The sequence below is a fragment of the Struthio camelus genome, chromosome 4, assembly GCF_040807025.1.
Source record: "Struthio camelus isolate bStrCam1 chromosome 4, bStrCam1.hap1, whole genome shotgun sequence".
Lineage (NCBI taxonomy): Eukaryota > Metazoa > Chordata > Aves > Struthioniformes > Struthionidae > Struthio > Struthio camelus.
The window spans coordinates 45,955,313-45,971,707 of record NC_090945.1 but is presented as its reverse complement, the minus strand read 5'-3'; the positions used below and the strand labels follow the sequence as shown (position 1 = coordinate 45,971,707).

General features: G+C 37.0%; 1 protein-coding gene across 10 annotated transcripts in view; it reads right to left on the bottom strand.

The window, feature by feature from the left end:
- Positions 1 to 16,395, bottom strand: part of GALNTL6 (polypeptide N-acetylgalactosaminyltransferase like 6) — a 506,336-nt gene that overhangs the window by 329,944 nt on the left and 159,997 nt on the right. For 3 of the 10 annotated variants that reach the window (XM_068942492.1, XM_068942496.1, XM_068942495.1), the window contains exon 2: positions 10,327 to 10,434. The exons of 3 other annotated variants lie outside the window; for them this stretch is intronic. In XM_068942492.1, coding sequence (XP_068798593.1) covers positions 10,327 to 10,434 — 108 coding nt within the window. Of the gene's footprint in view, positions 1 to 7,643; positions 7,713 to 10,322; positions 10,435 to 14,372; positions 14,460 to 15,452; positions 15,634 to 16,395 lie in introns of those variants that run through there. 4 more of the 10 variants (XM_068942493.1, XM_068942497.1, XM_068942499.1 and 1 more) reach the window with 4 other exon arrangements.

Sequence of the window (16,395 nt, the reverse complement as noted above, 5' to 3'; positions counted from 1 at the left end):
AAGCATGACAGAAAGCCTACTTTGCTCCCAGTACCATATCAAATGCTTGCAAAGCATTAAGAGCAACATCAGATGAATCATGATGAGCAAACGTGACAAGTGACAAGAAATGCTTCAAAATTTTTTGAAAAAAGATGCAAGTATTTCTACCAAAGTCCAATTTGTGAAAGGCACATTGACAGACCAGCTGAGAATAAACAGTGCGCTCTCCCCAAATCCCATTATGCCTATTTTAAAATTTCATATGGGATCACTACTTTATTTAATATTTTTATTTAAGCCACTGCCATTATGCTATATCACACATTCTGAACTGCGAAGTGCTCTTTCTAATAGGCTGGAGCTAAAGTTCAGTGAGATCCATTTTTCCTGCTCCCACGAAAACTTGGCTACTCCTATATCCCTATGTGCTTATCCAGAACTCCATCTTTTGCACAATGACTAACATTTTTTATGCTCTCCAACTATATGCTAGACCAGAGAACACCCCAACATCCCTTAACATCAGAGTAGATCACAAACAAAAGCCACTTCAAGCAAGTCTCTCAAGTCCTTTTGCAAAATCTCTGTCACAAGAGGGAAGCAGTTTTGGTAAACAGTGTTAGCATCAGAGTTACATCCTTGCATTGGTTACTACAACAAATTCATGTTTCTAGAGCATGCAAACTTTTTCTTGTTCCTGTTTTTTTCTGCTGAACCCTAGTATTTCCTCAAAAATAAAGTACCAAAACATTAAAAGTAAACAAGAGCTAGAGCTGAAAGAAATAGTACTAGACTGCAGAAGTAATTGTTTCAAATAACATTAGTCTTTTTTCCAAATGCCTAATCAAAAAAAAAGGGGGGGGGGCAGAGAAAACGTTGATTAGCAAACAAGATGATTGACTGTGCCATACCACAAAGAAAGTGAAGAAGTGATTCATTGCCACTTAGGAGTAGCATGAAAACTCTAGTTACTGTTTTAAAGCTACAATTAACAGAAGCTGTGCAAAACAAAGATTACGTATAACATACATTATAAGTATCATTAAGTGTGTTCAAAGGGTGTGTGAAAACGTACTTCAAAAGCAGTTCTGGGGAAGCAATATTTGATCGCCCTTCTGCAAAGTATTGAAAGTGCTACAAAAATCTTATGCATGTGAAAGTGGTTCTCTGAACTTCACATTTGAAGTATGTGATCCATACAAATATTGGACTTGTCCATGTTCTCTTCCTGATTTTACACTACTGGCAGCACAAAACTGGATGATGCTCAGTGGTCCCAGTGAGGTTGTCCAAGCATTTTCAGATGGAATCTGGACGTTTAGGACAGACAGGTGTTTGCCAAGCTAGGGGATACGGATCTGGTAGCCAAGCTGTCTTCAGAGCTGGGATCCTGAGGCTTTCAGAGCTGCGGGTAGTGAGTCAGGAATGCCTGGCATGGCTGGCTGCCTTAGAGCAAAGGAAGCCACAAATTCTAGCTCATAACAATACAAGCAGAAAAACTCTGCCTTGGGTCCACTGATATTTCTGTGGACCTCAGATGTTCAGGCCAAGATACTGTGTGCTCAGTGATGCCCATTTAATCTCTGGGTTACTGAAAAATAACCAACTCACTCTGCTAGCCTGACTGATATCTTAGTTTTAATATTAAGGGTGAGTAACTTGTTACATATCACTGAAAAACAATCCAGTCCGTATTAATTCCTCTTTATCATATTTCACTAATTTATTTATGTATCCTTAGAAATTTTAAGGAGCTACAGGTAGCATGTAAACTTAGTAAGCGTAAAAGGAAAATGACATACTGATTTTCATAACTATTCTTAAAGAAAGTGAGAACAGATGTATGGAAAGTATGAGTTGTAAATAAGTATTTCTCTTTCATAGAAGTCATTTGCTCCATCACATCTGATGTTTCTTGAAGAAACCAAGAGCTAGCCGAAAGAGCTCTAAAAACCTATTTTCACAACTTTTGCAGAGATATTTCAAGTAAAGTGTTTAGTTTGTATTTAATATATGTCATAAGTTAACAACTGGAATTGAAGATGAGACAAAAAATGTTATCAAAATATTTAACTTCTCATGGTCTTGAGATGAACTCTAACATTAATTTTAATAATTTTTGTGTTCCAATAATGTTAATATTCTAAAAATGTTAAACATCTTCTTTCTTAAACTCAGAAGCATTATCTACAACATAGGCTGCAACAGAATTAAATGTTATTCCTGAGCCTAAATTCCTAATCATCCACTCTGAAACAAGCCAACCTACTCTCTCAAAAGTCAGGCACAAAGAGGCTGGCTTCAACTAAGCTTCTACCCCTTACCAACTTGTGTGCAGCAGGTGTGAACCTTTGAAACTATCAAAAGCAGGATAAACTTGATTTTGTGACTATTTATTCCTCTGCTGACTTACAGCATGCTAAAATTCTGTCCCTAAAAACAGGGATTTAAATGGCAAGTTGCAGCACACTGAGATAGGGCTGAGCAGTATAGTTCACAGCTGGTTTACTATCAACTATTTGCATTTTGATGCCAATACTCTTAAAAACATATATTAATTACTTGTAGTTACTCTACCTGACAACATTTACAAGTCTAATATACCAGAGGCCTTCTTGTAAGTAGTTTATTAAACACATTCACTAAAGTTAAAAAAATAAAAATCACTAAAAAATTGAAATTAATCTAGCAAAAGGATAAACGTAAATCCAAGTATTATGCAATATACAAAAAGTAAACTGAAGTCTTGCTGCAGTTCTCATTTTGGAAGAGTTACATTGCCCTAAGAGCAAAAAAGGAAACAAATACTTAAATATAGTATTGATGGCATTGTAAGTCCCTCCTAAAGGGCTGGGATTTTGGGTTTTTTTTTTTATTTTTTAAAGTAAATCCCTCAACTCTCTTCCATCAAAATATATACTGTTAAGATAAATCAATACCATAGTGATTTCTCAAGTCTAACACCCTTTCACTGGGGAGCAAGAATTAGGTACAATGACCTTGCAGATTGCTTCCTAAGAGTGGCATTCAGACAGCATAATTCCCCCAAGGAGAACTGAGGGGACTGAACATTGTGGCCCTCAGAAGGATTAGACTTGATGACATTTACTCTGGGTACACAGTAGACTTCTACTCCTGCAGTGAGCATGAAACAAGAGGGGGTGCAGCACTTTACAGCCAAACTCTGTGAAACAAAGAGTAAGAGTTCTGTAGTGAAAATTCTGCGGTTCTGAAGAAGTCACAGCCACCCTTAGTCTCTCAACTAAATATCTCCCTTGTCAGGAACTAAAGAATTTTTTTTCTTTTTTGATGTTGTTTTATTGCCTAAAAAGACACAAAAGCACTTGAGAAAACTGTTCCCTTTACTTATGCCTATGGGTAAACAAATTACATTTTAAAAGACCTTTAAACACAATTACTGGAGCATGTTTTAAAATTACTAAAAAGACTACTTATACTGAGATGGAAGTATGCTCACATATCTGCTTGTTCCAGATAATGATGACTGGAAAAGCCCCTGTTTCTAAAGCACCTCTAGCTGGCAAATAAGCAAATAAACAAAGCTTGGGTGGGAAGGAGGACATAATTCTAATATTTAATAGTATCATCATTCTGGCCTTGTCTTCCTCCTATGTATTCTCTCCTTTCCTCTTCCATTGCTCCATCTTCCTGGAAAATTTGATCTTCTATGCTATCTTGCGTCAAACTAGAATGAACTCTGCCTTTGTTACACACAGGCTACAGCCACCTGGTGTAACGGCCTGATTACAGTATCTAGGTACCGTTGCTACTTTCGGGTATGCACAAGGCAACACAGGAACCAAATCCCAACCTCCATGGTCCATCTCAGACAGATCAGTTCTGAGCACTTGAATATGAAGTCACTTCACAATACAGAATCTGCTAAATGATTTTGAGTCTGATTTTTTGGCTGAACACATATTTAACCATAAGCTGACGGGCTAAATTGAAATAAGATTAAATCACACAGTATAAGTGAAAACGCTAAAGAGCGGCAACAAAAGGAATTCATTTTAGGGACAATGCATTTGCAATTGTATTTAGGGGCAGTAATGCAAACGCAACTGCATTTAAGGGCAATTGATCAATGCTGACTGTGTTCCTGCACATTTAAGAGACTTTTGAGACCATATTCGATGAAATCAACCGGAAGTTCCTCCACCTGAAAAGTCAGGCCATAAGTTCATAGTAGTACAGAAGAGCAAAACAGGCTTGATTTTCACTGGTTTCCATTAGTGTGCATCCCATATTTTGATTTTGGGAAACTGAAAGTTTAATATAATTTAAAATCATTTTAACACATACTAACTTAGTCATTTTGTTTATCACTATTGCCTTCTTCAGATTAGTGGCTAGTTATTTACCAGCTAATGAAACATTTCTCATCTAAGTAAAGTTTTAATTCTATACATATTCTTTAGTCATATGTCATTATATAGGAATGAAAGATCAGTACAGCCAATTAGCTGAAACATGGTCAGGTTATTTCCCCTCCAAAACGTTTCTAAAATTTACTCACAAACAGAGCAGTCTGTGTCTATAACCCTTAGCCTGTTGAACTTTAGAACTACTTTTTAAATCAATGCAGCACTGTTAATAGCAAGTGTAACTCTGCCTATGAAGAGCTGGATTTTGACTGGCTGTCAAAAAAATCCTACAATAATTTAATATCCAACCATTTGTTACACCTAGTGTGCAGCTGTGAGTTGCACATTTTCAAGTGTTTCAGTCCAAGAGGGATTACCCACCTACAGCAACATTACACACAGCATCTGCTGTACTATTTGATTTTTACATTAACCTCAAACCTTTTGGGATGCAAGACTGATAGAGTACGACATAGACTCAGAAGATCCTACTCCTCTAGAGAAGATTCAACATCTGGTTCAACTACAGAGAATATGATGAGCACATAAAGCAGCACAATTATCAAAAAACATCACTCTCAGACTATTAGATTCCTCGAGGAGGTAGGGGGAGGAAGCTTCTCTACTGTGACATTTGAGAGCTCAAAAATCAGGAACAAGTGCCTTCACTGAATGACTCATTTATTTTTAATTTCACTCTGTGGACATAGATACTTAGAGGGACTGAGGCAAAAGATGATGACATGTCAATGGAAAAAAAGAGAATTTATGAAAAAGAAGAGGTAATTATAGATTTACTTTAAGCCTGAGAATTTACTGTCAAATTCTAGAATTGTTTTACTGAATACCAACACATTAACAAAACATCATTAAAGTTGATCAGCATAATCATTTCCAACTGTTTAATTAGTTTTAGGAAATAACAAATCTTACCTAGAACATAGGCACTTGTTCTTGCCCTGGAGAAGATACACATGGGAAAGGATTGTTGCAGCATAAAGTACTGAGATTAGACACTTTCAGGGATATTTCAAGAGAAGCATAGAAACAACCAGTTTGATTTCTCTTTGTTCTTAAAATAAAGACTCTATATACTGTTTGTAAACAGTGTTCTGTCAAAAAGATAATTCACTTCCTCCACCCCAGCTCCTAACACAAATAACACTCAGGACTCTAAGCTGCCACCAACAAGACTTAAAAAAAAAAAAAAACTACATTTTTTACATATATAAATATATATACACACATACACATATGTATGCGTGTGTATATATACATATAGGCTGAATCCACAGAGCAATTTGATTCATTCATGATCAGAATAAAGTTAAGAATCACTTTTTAAAATTCTGGATGGCTGGATATCCTGCCATACATTTATTTTAAGCCTGCTCTGAACTCACAGGGTCTACTTCCCAAATTTCTGTTCCTATGAAGACAGTCTTTCTCAGGAAGGTGGAATGGTCATGGAAGTTATTAATTTCAGAAGATTTCTCTTTTTGCTATCTGGTCTCACGTTAAAAATTTAGCGCAATGAAGTGAAATATTAGCGCTACAACATCCAGATTTGAAGCCAAGGGCTGTTCCAGTCCCAAACGCAAGCAGCGTGCTTTGTGGTGCAGAGCGACTGGCTGAGGGAATTAGGGAAGAAAAACCAAAATGTCTTTTCCTCTCGAGAAATTGTGTGACATAAGACAGCCTGGTCTATAGAAAAGGTTTAAAATCCCAAACTATCACGCTGCTTCAGTCTCCGCGCCTTTACACCTAACGTCGGACTGCTGCCTGCACGGCTCTCCTTTCCTATCCATCCTCCATGTTGGACTAACGAATGGAAAGTCTAAAAACATCAACTGTCGAAGATAACAGAAATCCGTGTACAAGGTATTATCCGTTTGTGAGATCTCAGTTTTGGGGCCACTCCTCTGCGTGGATGCTTTCCATCGCGGAGGGGAGCGGTCGTTGGACCAGGCTGCACCAGCAGGGCCGGGGCTGCGGAGGAGGCCCAACCGCCTGCACCAACCGCCCCGAGCCGGTCCCAGCTGGTCCCGGCCGGCTGCGACACCCAGGCGAACACCACGGCACCCACCCGGCGCGAGGGCAGCCGCTCCGAGGGGGCTGCGGGACACTGGCTGGGCAGAGGCTTCAGACTCTTACCAAAAAATCCCCACAGAAAAAAGGCAGTAGTTATATGCATGTATTTTTTATTTTTTTTTTAAACTTCATTTAAGTCTTACATTTTTTAAATTATAAGTCTGAATTGCTGCCTAAACCCCTACAGCTGGCTGACTTTTTAAAGACAGTGTAACACAGAGTTGAGGACATGATGAATTTCTCCATATTCTCAGATTTCCTGAGCCATTTACTTATTATGCCATGGTAAATAAATGTTCATTGCAGTGACATTTACCTTACTAGAAATAATTAGCCCAGCACATTAAAAAAAAAAAAAAAAGGCGACACTTGATTTACCCTGTGACATCTGAATGACTCAAGGCCCTTTATGTCATTTTTGAAATATTTGATTCAGGCTTTGCAGGGTTTTAGTTCTAGAATATCATGGACAATCCAGCAATATCATACCATCAATTCCAATCAAAGCTGTCAATAATGTTATTTAGAAAATGGCAAACTCCCCACACATTTTGTTACTGAAAAATTTTTATAGATGGATATTAAAGCCATTACTGCTGCACTATGGTTACACCGTTAAAGGCACTAAAGGGCAGAAAAAGAACCCAAAAGTTTTGATGCAAATACCATGTTCACTTGTCCATGCTGTACATTCTCTATTTTTCATAATGAGGATATTTTCTTATCCCAGTCATGTATGGACTTACACAGTTAACAATGAAAGGCCTGGAATAGGGCACAGGAATTTATGCCACATTGGTCAAGTTAAGCCAGCGATGCTGAGGGAACCTTAACTTGTTCCATTTCCAACTCACGATGGTACAGACAAAGAGCTGCCACAGGAATTGCTTTGTAACCTTAACTGTAGTGTTTAAACAAGCGTTGTAATCACTGCCACGTCAATAATATTGATCATGTTCAAAGGCAGTATTAATGAAGTCTACTGAAAATAGCCCAAATTGACAGCTTAAAATGCATTCTCTAGTGTTTTTTTTTTTTTTTAAATACTTAAAGAAGCTATTTTGATTATTCATCTCCAACATCTGGCAGGCAGGCTGGCCACTGAGGGAACAGAAACTTAAGGACTTAAGGCTATTTCTATCCCTATTTCATCCCCTCAGACATCTTCCCCATCTTCCTCACCTTCTCTCTTGGCTCTTTAAACTTCACTCTGCACCCTCTTCTGAATCTCTTTTACTGTCTGGGGCCCGTACCTTTAATAAACTTAACGAAAGAAGAGTTTTCAGTTATCTGTTGAGAACAACTAAGCACTACAGTCTTGAACATGGCAGAGATTTTAATTTTGTCTGAAATATCCCACCAGGAAACTAAGTTATATTCCCCCTGCCACCCCCACCCTCAGCACTAGCTGAAGGCACAAAATAAAGTTTCCAAAAGTTGAGTTTGAAAACATCACAGGATACCTCTATTAGAGCTTGAAGGTCCAAAGGACTGAAAAACCAATTCCCCCTCCATCCACATTCTGCTTCTCCCTTTCCCTTTATGTCTCTGGAATAAGGCAAAGGGCCATAAAAGAACAGGATGACGAACAGGTTGGGATCCTGGTTGTTGTAGGATTCTGAAAATTTTTGAAAATACTTCCAGTATCAGAAATAGTAACCTTCACATTATAGCTTAGTAACCCAAGAAATCAAAGTTCCATAAGAGGAAGATGTCTGCAGCTTTAGCAGAGCCTTAGCCTGCCTCTTTAATTGCTGTACATAGGGAATGGATCAGAAGTCCTAGGTCAGAACAAGAGGTCCTCTAGTCCAGGACTACCACCCATTAGTCAAAGTCATATACTTAAAGCCTGAAATAGATAGGGGATAGAAAGATTCACCTATATGACCAGCTTGATTCTTAACTGTTATCAATTAATTTTGAACCATGAACTGAACCATAACCTTCCCCTAGTTTTATAAGCCAAGTCTGTGGGTGTATTTGAATTTTCCAGAATTCTTGGTGCTTCTACTACCCTTCTGCAGTCAACTCCATAACTTAACCATGCATTAAGAGACTTTTTTCTTCCTTTTCTGAATCCTTACAGAGAAACTTCTACATCTGTGCAAGACAGTTTAGCGTCTATATACACTCAGGGGAGATGTAATCAATGTAACTTGCAGCATAATTCATCTCATTCTACAAGTCTACATTTGCTCAGAACTGTACTGCAAACTTCACTGGCTAGATCTTCATCAAGTGCAACAGGAGCGTAGACAACTAGAGCAAATTTAGACTGCTACATTTTAGAAACGCAGGGGTCCATTCAGTTGTCCAGACTTTCACTACAATTTGAGATGCCATTGGATGTCCTGCTTAGCCTCCAGCTCCAATTCCAAAATAGTGTGCATCTCCTGTGTAATACCAAACAGCCCCACCGTGATAGGATGCCTTAAGGCAACCCATACAGTTCTTGCCTTTCAAAGTAGTGGCCTCTGTCTCTTCTTGAAATTCCAGGCTATGAAGTTTCCTTAAACACTCTCTCAGTTTTTTCCTTACCACTTGGAATACTGGCCGCTCTGCGATAAGGCATTATGATGCCAGATAACATATTTTTCATAGCTATCCAAGTCTTCCCAAAGCACTGAAAGCTCAGTTTGGAAGTAGTCTTGAGGTTTGGTTTGTAGAAGGAAAGAACATAAGTTACTAGAGTCTACTGGTTCTTTCACGAGTAAACAGTTTCCGGTGCTGCAGTGAAGATATTCAATCCGCTTCTCATTTTGCTTCAGGGAAAGAAACTACCACAGAATGCTAATTAAGGCAAAACATGAAATTTTGTTATCCGTTTTCAACATTTAGTCCACTCATTGTAGGATTTGACCCAGGAAAAGAAATAGCAGAGAGAGAGGGAGAAAATAAAAACACTTATTTGTAAAAATATTTGTCTATGTACTTCTATGAAAAAAGTGTTCTCCATTTCACAGATGAAGGAACAGCACAGGAAGAATACAAGAACTCCAATTCCCTTCTTCGTTTGTTCTGAAAAAGCATTAAAATGTGTAAGGAGAGCATGCATGTACTGGCTGAGTTTTAAAAACATTACTACTTCCTGTTAACCCAGTGGATGAATGCTTGAGCAACGGGTGAATGAGAATTCAGTAAAGAGGCATTTGCCTGCCAGAAAGTTACGATTTATCATGTCAAACTACAGAAGTGTATTATAATGTGCACTGATATAAGACTAGCAGCTTTTTTAGCACAGATACTGTCTTGCATACATCATTCATGCATTAAGAGCTTGCAGTATGCAGTGACATTCAGGATGTAAAATTTTAAACAAATATATATTTTACAAGTTATCAGAAAACGGGTTCACAGATTCCAGCTTTCACTCCATGTTGAATACATCAAGTGATATAAATAAAAGTGTTGAGTTTCACCGCTCCGATAAACATTGAGATTATTCTCAGTGTTTCTCATTCCTGGTAACATCTAATACTTCCGAAACATCCATTATCACCTTAGTGAAAGGACCACGACAGTTTCAGTTACGTCGTGTGAATAATGAGTTACATGCTGGCATCTCTTATTAGGCTAAGAGAAAAGCAACCAGCAAGTTGAAATTTGTATTTCCTGACTGCTGAGAATTATTTGGTAAGGCAGGCAAAAGTGTTTTAAATCTCCGGAAGAATAAGGTCGAGTAGGACAGACCAGCGTCAGGTAGTCATCCTGAGCACGTCAGAGTAGTACTCAAAACGAGCAATGCACCGTAAGCATTAAGATACAGCTAAGTCATTCGTTCTCAACAGGTGAGAATTAAAACGGAAAAGCTGATATGTGGAACAAAGTAGAACACAAGCTAATGAAATCAGCTGGACTTACTAACTTGAACTCCTTGCCAGAGCCACTTTTGCTGGGAGAACACAGGAATGGATGAAGGAAACATTCCTACAGCTTTGGGAGAGGCAGGTGTGACAGACAGGCAGTGGCAAGCCTAAGAAATATCAAGGAAAAATGGAGTGAATGAGAAGGAAAACATCATGATGGACCAATATCTGACAGTTATTTGGACACTGATTGTCAACACCTCAAGCTTAACAAATGCATACCCAGAATAGTCTCATTAGATCACAGAACCATTGAGACTAGAAAGGACCTGTGGAGATTGTCCAGTCCAATCCCCCTGCTCAAAGTAGGGTCATCTAGAGCAAGTTGCTCACGGCGGTGTTCAGTCAGGTTTTGAGAATCTCCAAGGACAGAGTCTCCACAACCTTTCTGGGCAACCTATTCCAGTGTTGGACTAAAAGGTTTTTCTTATATTTAAGGAAAATTTCCTCTATTTCAGTTTGCGCCCTTTGCCTCTCGGCCTGTCATGGGGCACCACTGAGAAGAGTCTGGCTCTGTATTCTTTACTCCCTGCCATCAGCTATTTATACATATTGATGACAGCCTTCTCCTCCCCTAGCTAAACAATCTCAGCTCCCTCAGCCTCTCCTCAAATGACAGAGGCTCCAGTCCCTTAGGACAGGGTAATATCAGTTCCACAGGTAAAGGATAAAAACGCTGTATGAGTTTGGAATTCTCCTTCGTATCTGTAAACCCGAACCACCATGCATTGACAAAGGTAACTTAAGAGGCCTGGTAGCAAACCTTGGATTCCTGAATGACAATTTCAACCTATCTGTAGGATACGAGGTAGAAGCTACACTAAGGGGATAATGAAGAAAAATACATCAGAGCGGGTAACTGCTTGCTCAGTACATAAAGCAACACCTAAACCTAAATCTTTTCTTACTGTTCTAATTCCACTTTTCTCAATTTCCAACTTGGTGAAAGAAACCAAACTCAAATAACCTAAGCTTCTATGACAGATCCAAAAGAACTAGATCACATGTTGATGGTTTTCATACTGCTGCCTCAATGCTTTTCCTTCAATCTATGCCAACAAAACAGGATAAGCTTACAGAAAAATCTATATCCATACTTAATTACTCATTTTTGAAATTTTTAAAAATCAAGAACCCAATGCTATGTTAATACTACATATTTTTAATGAGTGCCTCTTTCAGAAATTATTTTTACATCAGAAATCATGAAAAGGGTTTTAAGACACTCAGCAGGATTTCTGCCAGCATGGCTGATGGTTAGTTTTTGAAACAAAGTCTCCATTTAAAATTTTGGGAAATAAAGTCCTTTTTAGAGAAGGAAGCTATTTTTTATTTAGATTGCTGATAAACAACATAAAAATGTATTGATAATTTTGAGCAACTCTCAAAAGAATTATTTGATAGGCATTACACACATGCCACACCATTTTCCTTCTCCAAAAAAAAAAAAGAAAAGAAAAACACACAAACAAACAAAAACACCCCCACACCCATCCCCATCCATGGCAAAGAATCAGGTTGTTAGTAATTTTGCTAATTTTTTTTTTAATTTCAGTTAAAAAAAATTCCATTTTGGCACTAATTCATTTTTTGACTTCTTGAAGTTTACAGTACTACAAGGAGGAATAATAGAGATAAGGTATTGCGTATTTAGACTTTTCAAAGAAAAGATTCTTCCTTTGTCCGGAATATCTTCTTCAGGTTTTCACAATGGACAGAATCATACTGCTTTTCACACAGTACTGAAAGCATTCTAGAAACTGTACAGAATAGCACTCTAAGCCTTGTGAGGTAATCATCAATGGGGAAAAAGAAGAAAAAAACTTCAATTTTATTGTTGTCCCATACAACAATTATTTCAATTATTTCAGAAGCATTTCCTAATTTTTTTTTTTCCCCTGGTGAATCTTGTACTCTTCAAAAGTTTAGTTTCCTTCATAAGCGTAACATTCTTCAAATGTCTTTGGTGCAGCCTCTTAACGGTTTTGCAGAAGTCTAACCAGCAATACTGGGGGGCAGAGGAGGAAGCTACCACTTATGAATACTATTTCTTTTAAATAACCCCAAACTCATCAATATTTTCCAATAGGACGGAATTTTTTTGGCATATTCTGTTCTGGTCTAATAGAAAGGTCAGATGCGGAAATATATTTTAGCCAAACTTGCTACCTTGCATGTTTTGCCATTAAAAAGAAATGATGCTACACAAAATGGGTTTCTGCAGCAACAGAGATACCTATACTGCAGTTAAAAATATGGAATATGCTTAAACTTAATTTGGCCTCTCAGAGTATTTATAAAGCTAATAGCCTTCTGTGCATACAGTTTTCAATTGTTACAATAAAAAAGTAACAGTTTTTTAAATGAGAGTTTTCTTGAGTTTTAAATTCTTATCTTTAGAGATAAGGTTACTGTATTTCACCTGTATGCAGACGCCATTTCATAGTATGGTGGGTTTTTTTTTTGTTTTTTTGTTTTTACATATTGCCTGAACATGTTACAAAAAGCGAGCAAAATCAAAATACTTTTCAAAGAAATCAATATTTTAAGCTGTTTGCTGACCCATGCCACAAAAGATTTCATATTCCATGGATGTTGATTTGCAGAGTACTCAAGCTTTTTGCAATGCCCATACAGAATCTGTTATTTTCATAGAGGAGGAAAATATTTTAATGTCATGCTGAGTGTCAAATAGTGCTTTCTGTTTTTATATAATGTAATTTATAAAATACATATACAAATTTACTTTATAAAAAGTAAATTTGTATGAAAAAGAACACACACTGTTCTGTCAGGAATGTCTTTATTCCTGCAAGAACAACCATCAGGCCAAGAATGCATTTAAAAATACCAAATAAATGTGTCATTAATATCTGATTTTGGATTTTGTAGTTTAGGTTACACTATACTAAAGAAAAAAAAACACAACAGCATTGTTTAATAAACTAAAGTTAAAATCCCACACTGGAAAAAAATTAATATTATCCTGTTTTTTAAAGCAGACCTTGATTCAAACTAATCTGCTCAAATGCAAACGTCTACTCTTATCAGTAGGCTGCTCATGCTCCAGTTCATATGTCATTACTAGATCTCTCAAGGAATTCTTCCTTATGTTGGCATCAGGCAATAATTTCCATTGTATAATAGATTTTCATTCAAATGCCATAGACTACTGCAAAAAGAAAGCTAATTAAACATAACAAAGGTCTACATTCTTGTTCAGCCTTCTTAAGGCAGAATATAATGCCAATAAGCAGACCTTTTCCAAGACTTTTGGAAGTATAACAATTTCTGCATTTTGTGTGAACTTGATCCTGGTTTACTGAGGCCAACAGCAGTCTTGCTGCTGAACTCAGCATGATAAAGCTTGGAACTAAAGCAATTTTAGGTGGTTGTATATGTTCATGGATGATCGTGGAAAAAGTCTAGCAGTATATTAACTTTTTTAAAAGATAAAAATCCTAAGCTAGGAGCTACAGCCTCCATTTCAACTATTTCCCCAGGCAAAGTCATCCAGCCTGAATTATGACCCTTCTTCCTTGAGTTAGTAGAATGGTTTTCATTCATTTTCTTCTCACTGTGCTTTTTGAATCTGACTGAACTCTGCCCTTACTCCATTCTCACTGTCACATTCATTCCCTTTCCTTTCTTCGAAGAGCTTTTATGTCATGATATTTCCATGCAGATACTTACTGTTACAGGTAACTCTAAAAATGTAAATTGAGAGATGTGGCAGATTAACATTGTTTAGCATACTTCGTTCACATAAGAAAAAGGTTATTAATCTCTTGCCTTCTACTAACTGAACAACACTAGATAATAATGAATATCCAAACATACCATGAGAGAGTAGATTTTGCTCTTTTTACTGAGTCATGTTAATTTCAAGACCAGGGTCATTAGCACTGGAGGTTTGAGGAATCTTAATACTAAAGATACTAGGGCAGCTGCTACTGCTTTTTTTAAGCTAAGCAAGAATTTTTAAAAAGTATACGCCTGTATGTCATACAAAACTTCACCAAATTATTCAACTAACTTCTGATACCTGTAGCAGTAAGTGATGATGCATCTTTTCTTGAAAAGCTGAATCCTCACACAGTCCAGCTGAAGACATCTGTTGTGAGCTCAGAAACTGATGAGTCCAAGGAAGAGATATGAAGCAAAGGAATTTTATACAGCTACTAGATTCAAGCTATTTTATATGGTTAGAATTTGTTAATACTGTATTTTTCACAGAGGAATAGAAAGCAAAAGTGTTTTAGCAACTCCCCTGGTAAGCTACTAACTCGCTTCTTATTATTAATAGCTCTTAATATAGTTCTTTTTACTCTGTGTCTTACAAACTCTTTTCTTTTTAACTGACATCCCATATATATAATAGAGCAGTAACGGATACAATTTTTTGATGTGATACTACTTTCTGAACAGAAGATGGCTCTCAGCAGTTTTTAGGTGAAACTTCTCTCTGCAATTTGCTGTATTAATGATAAAACTGAATATTTTTGAAAAAGCAAGATCTAAAGATGACTCGTCCCACAACTGTGAAGAGATAAAAACGGGGAGAGTAACTTGCACTTAGTTCTACACTAAAATTAGCAGGAAAGGAAAATTTATATTTCAAATTTTGAAGAAACTACTGGACTATACAGCCACTTGCCGTATGATTTTATATAGGCTCAAACAAAATCATGATAAAACAAACTAATATCAAAACATAATCCTGTCACTATGGAACTCCTCCATACTCTACCAAAATTGGGTTCTCCCAAAAGCTAAAGGAAGAGGAGATTGGCTGTTGTGTTGAATTGTCATGCTTACTTTTGCTGAAGCACCAAAAATAAAATTACTACTACAGCAAATTTCAAGTCATGTTTTAAAATGTGAAATTTAACCATCAGTCACAGAATCATAAAAATAGATCTGGAAGGTCCTTTGCAATTTAATCTTGGCCTGTCCCAGTGCAGGACTGGGTATGCCTACATCCCTTCCTTGAGGTATCTATTTAATCTGCCCTTATAAACCTCCAATAGCAGAGATTACAGAGTCTCTCAAGGCCATTCACTTTAACACTCCATTATTTTTGTAATTAAAAAACTTCCTCCCACATCTAACCTACTTTACTTACTGTAATTTAAGCCTCCAATTTCTTTGTTCTTTCTACCATGGACAGGAAGAACTTATTTGCTTTCCAGTAGCTACATTTCACGGACATGAGAATTATTCTCTCTTCTCCAGAACAAATGCTCTCATTCCTTCAACTTCTTCTCTGCTTTTGTTGCCAACCCTTGCAGTATATGAGCCTGTAACTAGAACAGCAATTACTTTGGTAGTAATTGGAGAAGACTAAGGATGGGAAGTATAAAGTGCTTATTAAAAAAGAAAAAAAACCCACACATTAACAGTAACTGGACAAAGAACTAAAACACATATCTGGAGGCAATCATTTCCTCAAAATAAGGAAGATGAAATAGCTTTCCCCTTCTCTGACTAACAACAAAATAACCCAAAATACTTATGTTACACATTCATGTATTATACTTTCAACAATCTTACATACAGTATTTTAATGAAGCAGCAATGACTCACTTTAATTATAAGTGGACAAATAACTGAAATAACTAAGTCAATCAAGATAAACTTAAGTCATAAACCTAAAAAATATTAAAGTTCAATGTGATTGGTATAGTTAAAACGACCAGACAAACTATTAGGAATGATGAATTTATGAACTAATAGGTCTTGTTCTTCTCCTGGTTTTGCTTGAATGAACTCTGAGATTTTTCCTCTAGTGGTGAAAGCATATTTAAATAATTCAGACATGCACAGAAACTCTTCCCACGATGGTAGACTGGGAACGAGAGTGGAAGGAGGGAAGACTTATGAGAGGTTTTAATGAACTATTTCAAATTCAAACAATGACCTCATTTTTTTCCCTCTGAACCAAAAACTTTGAAATTGGACAAACAGATTACCTTCTCTGTCTAATGCCATTTAAGCTGACCTTTCCATTTTATGCCAATAGTTTTCAATTACAGAACCAATCACAGTATATTTCACTAAATGGAGCC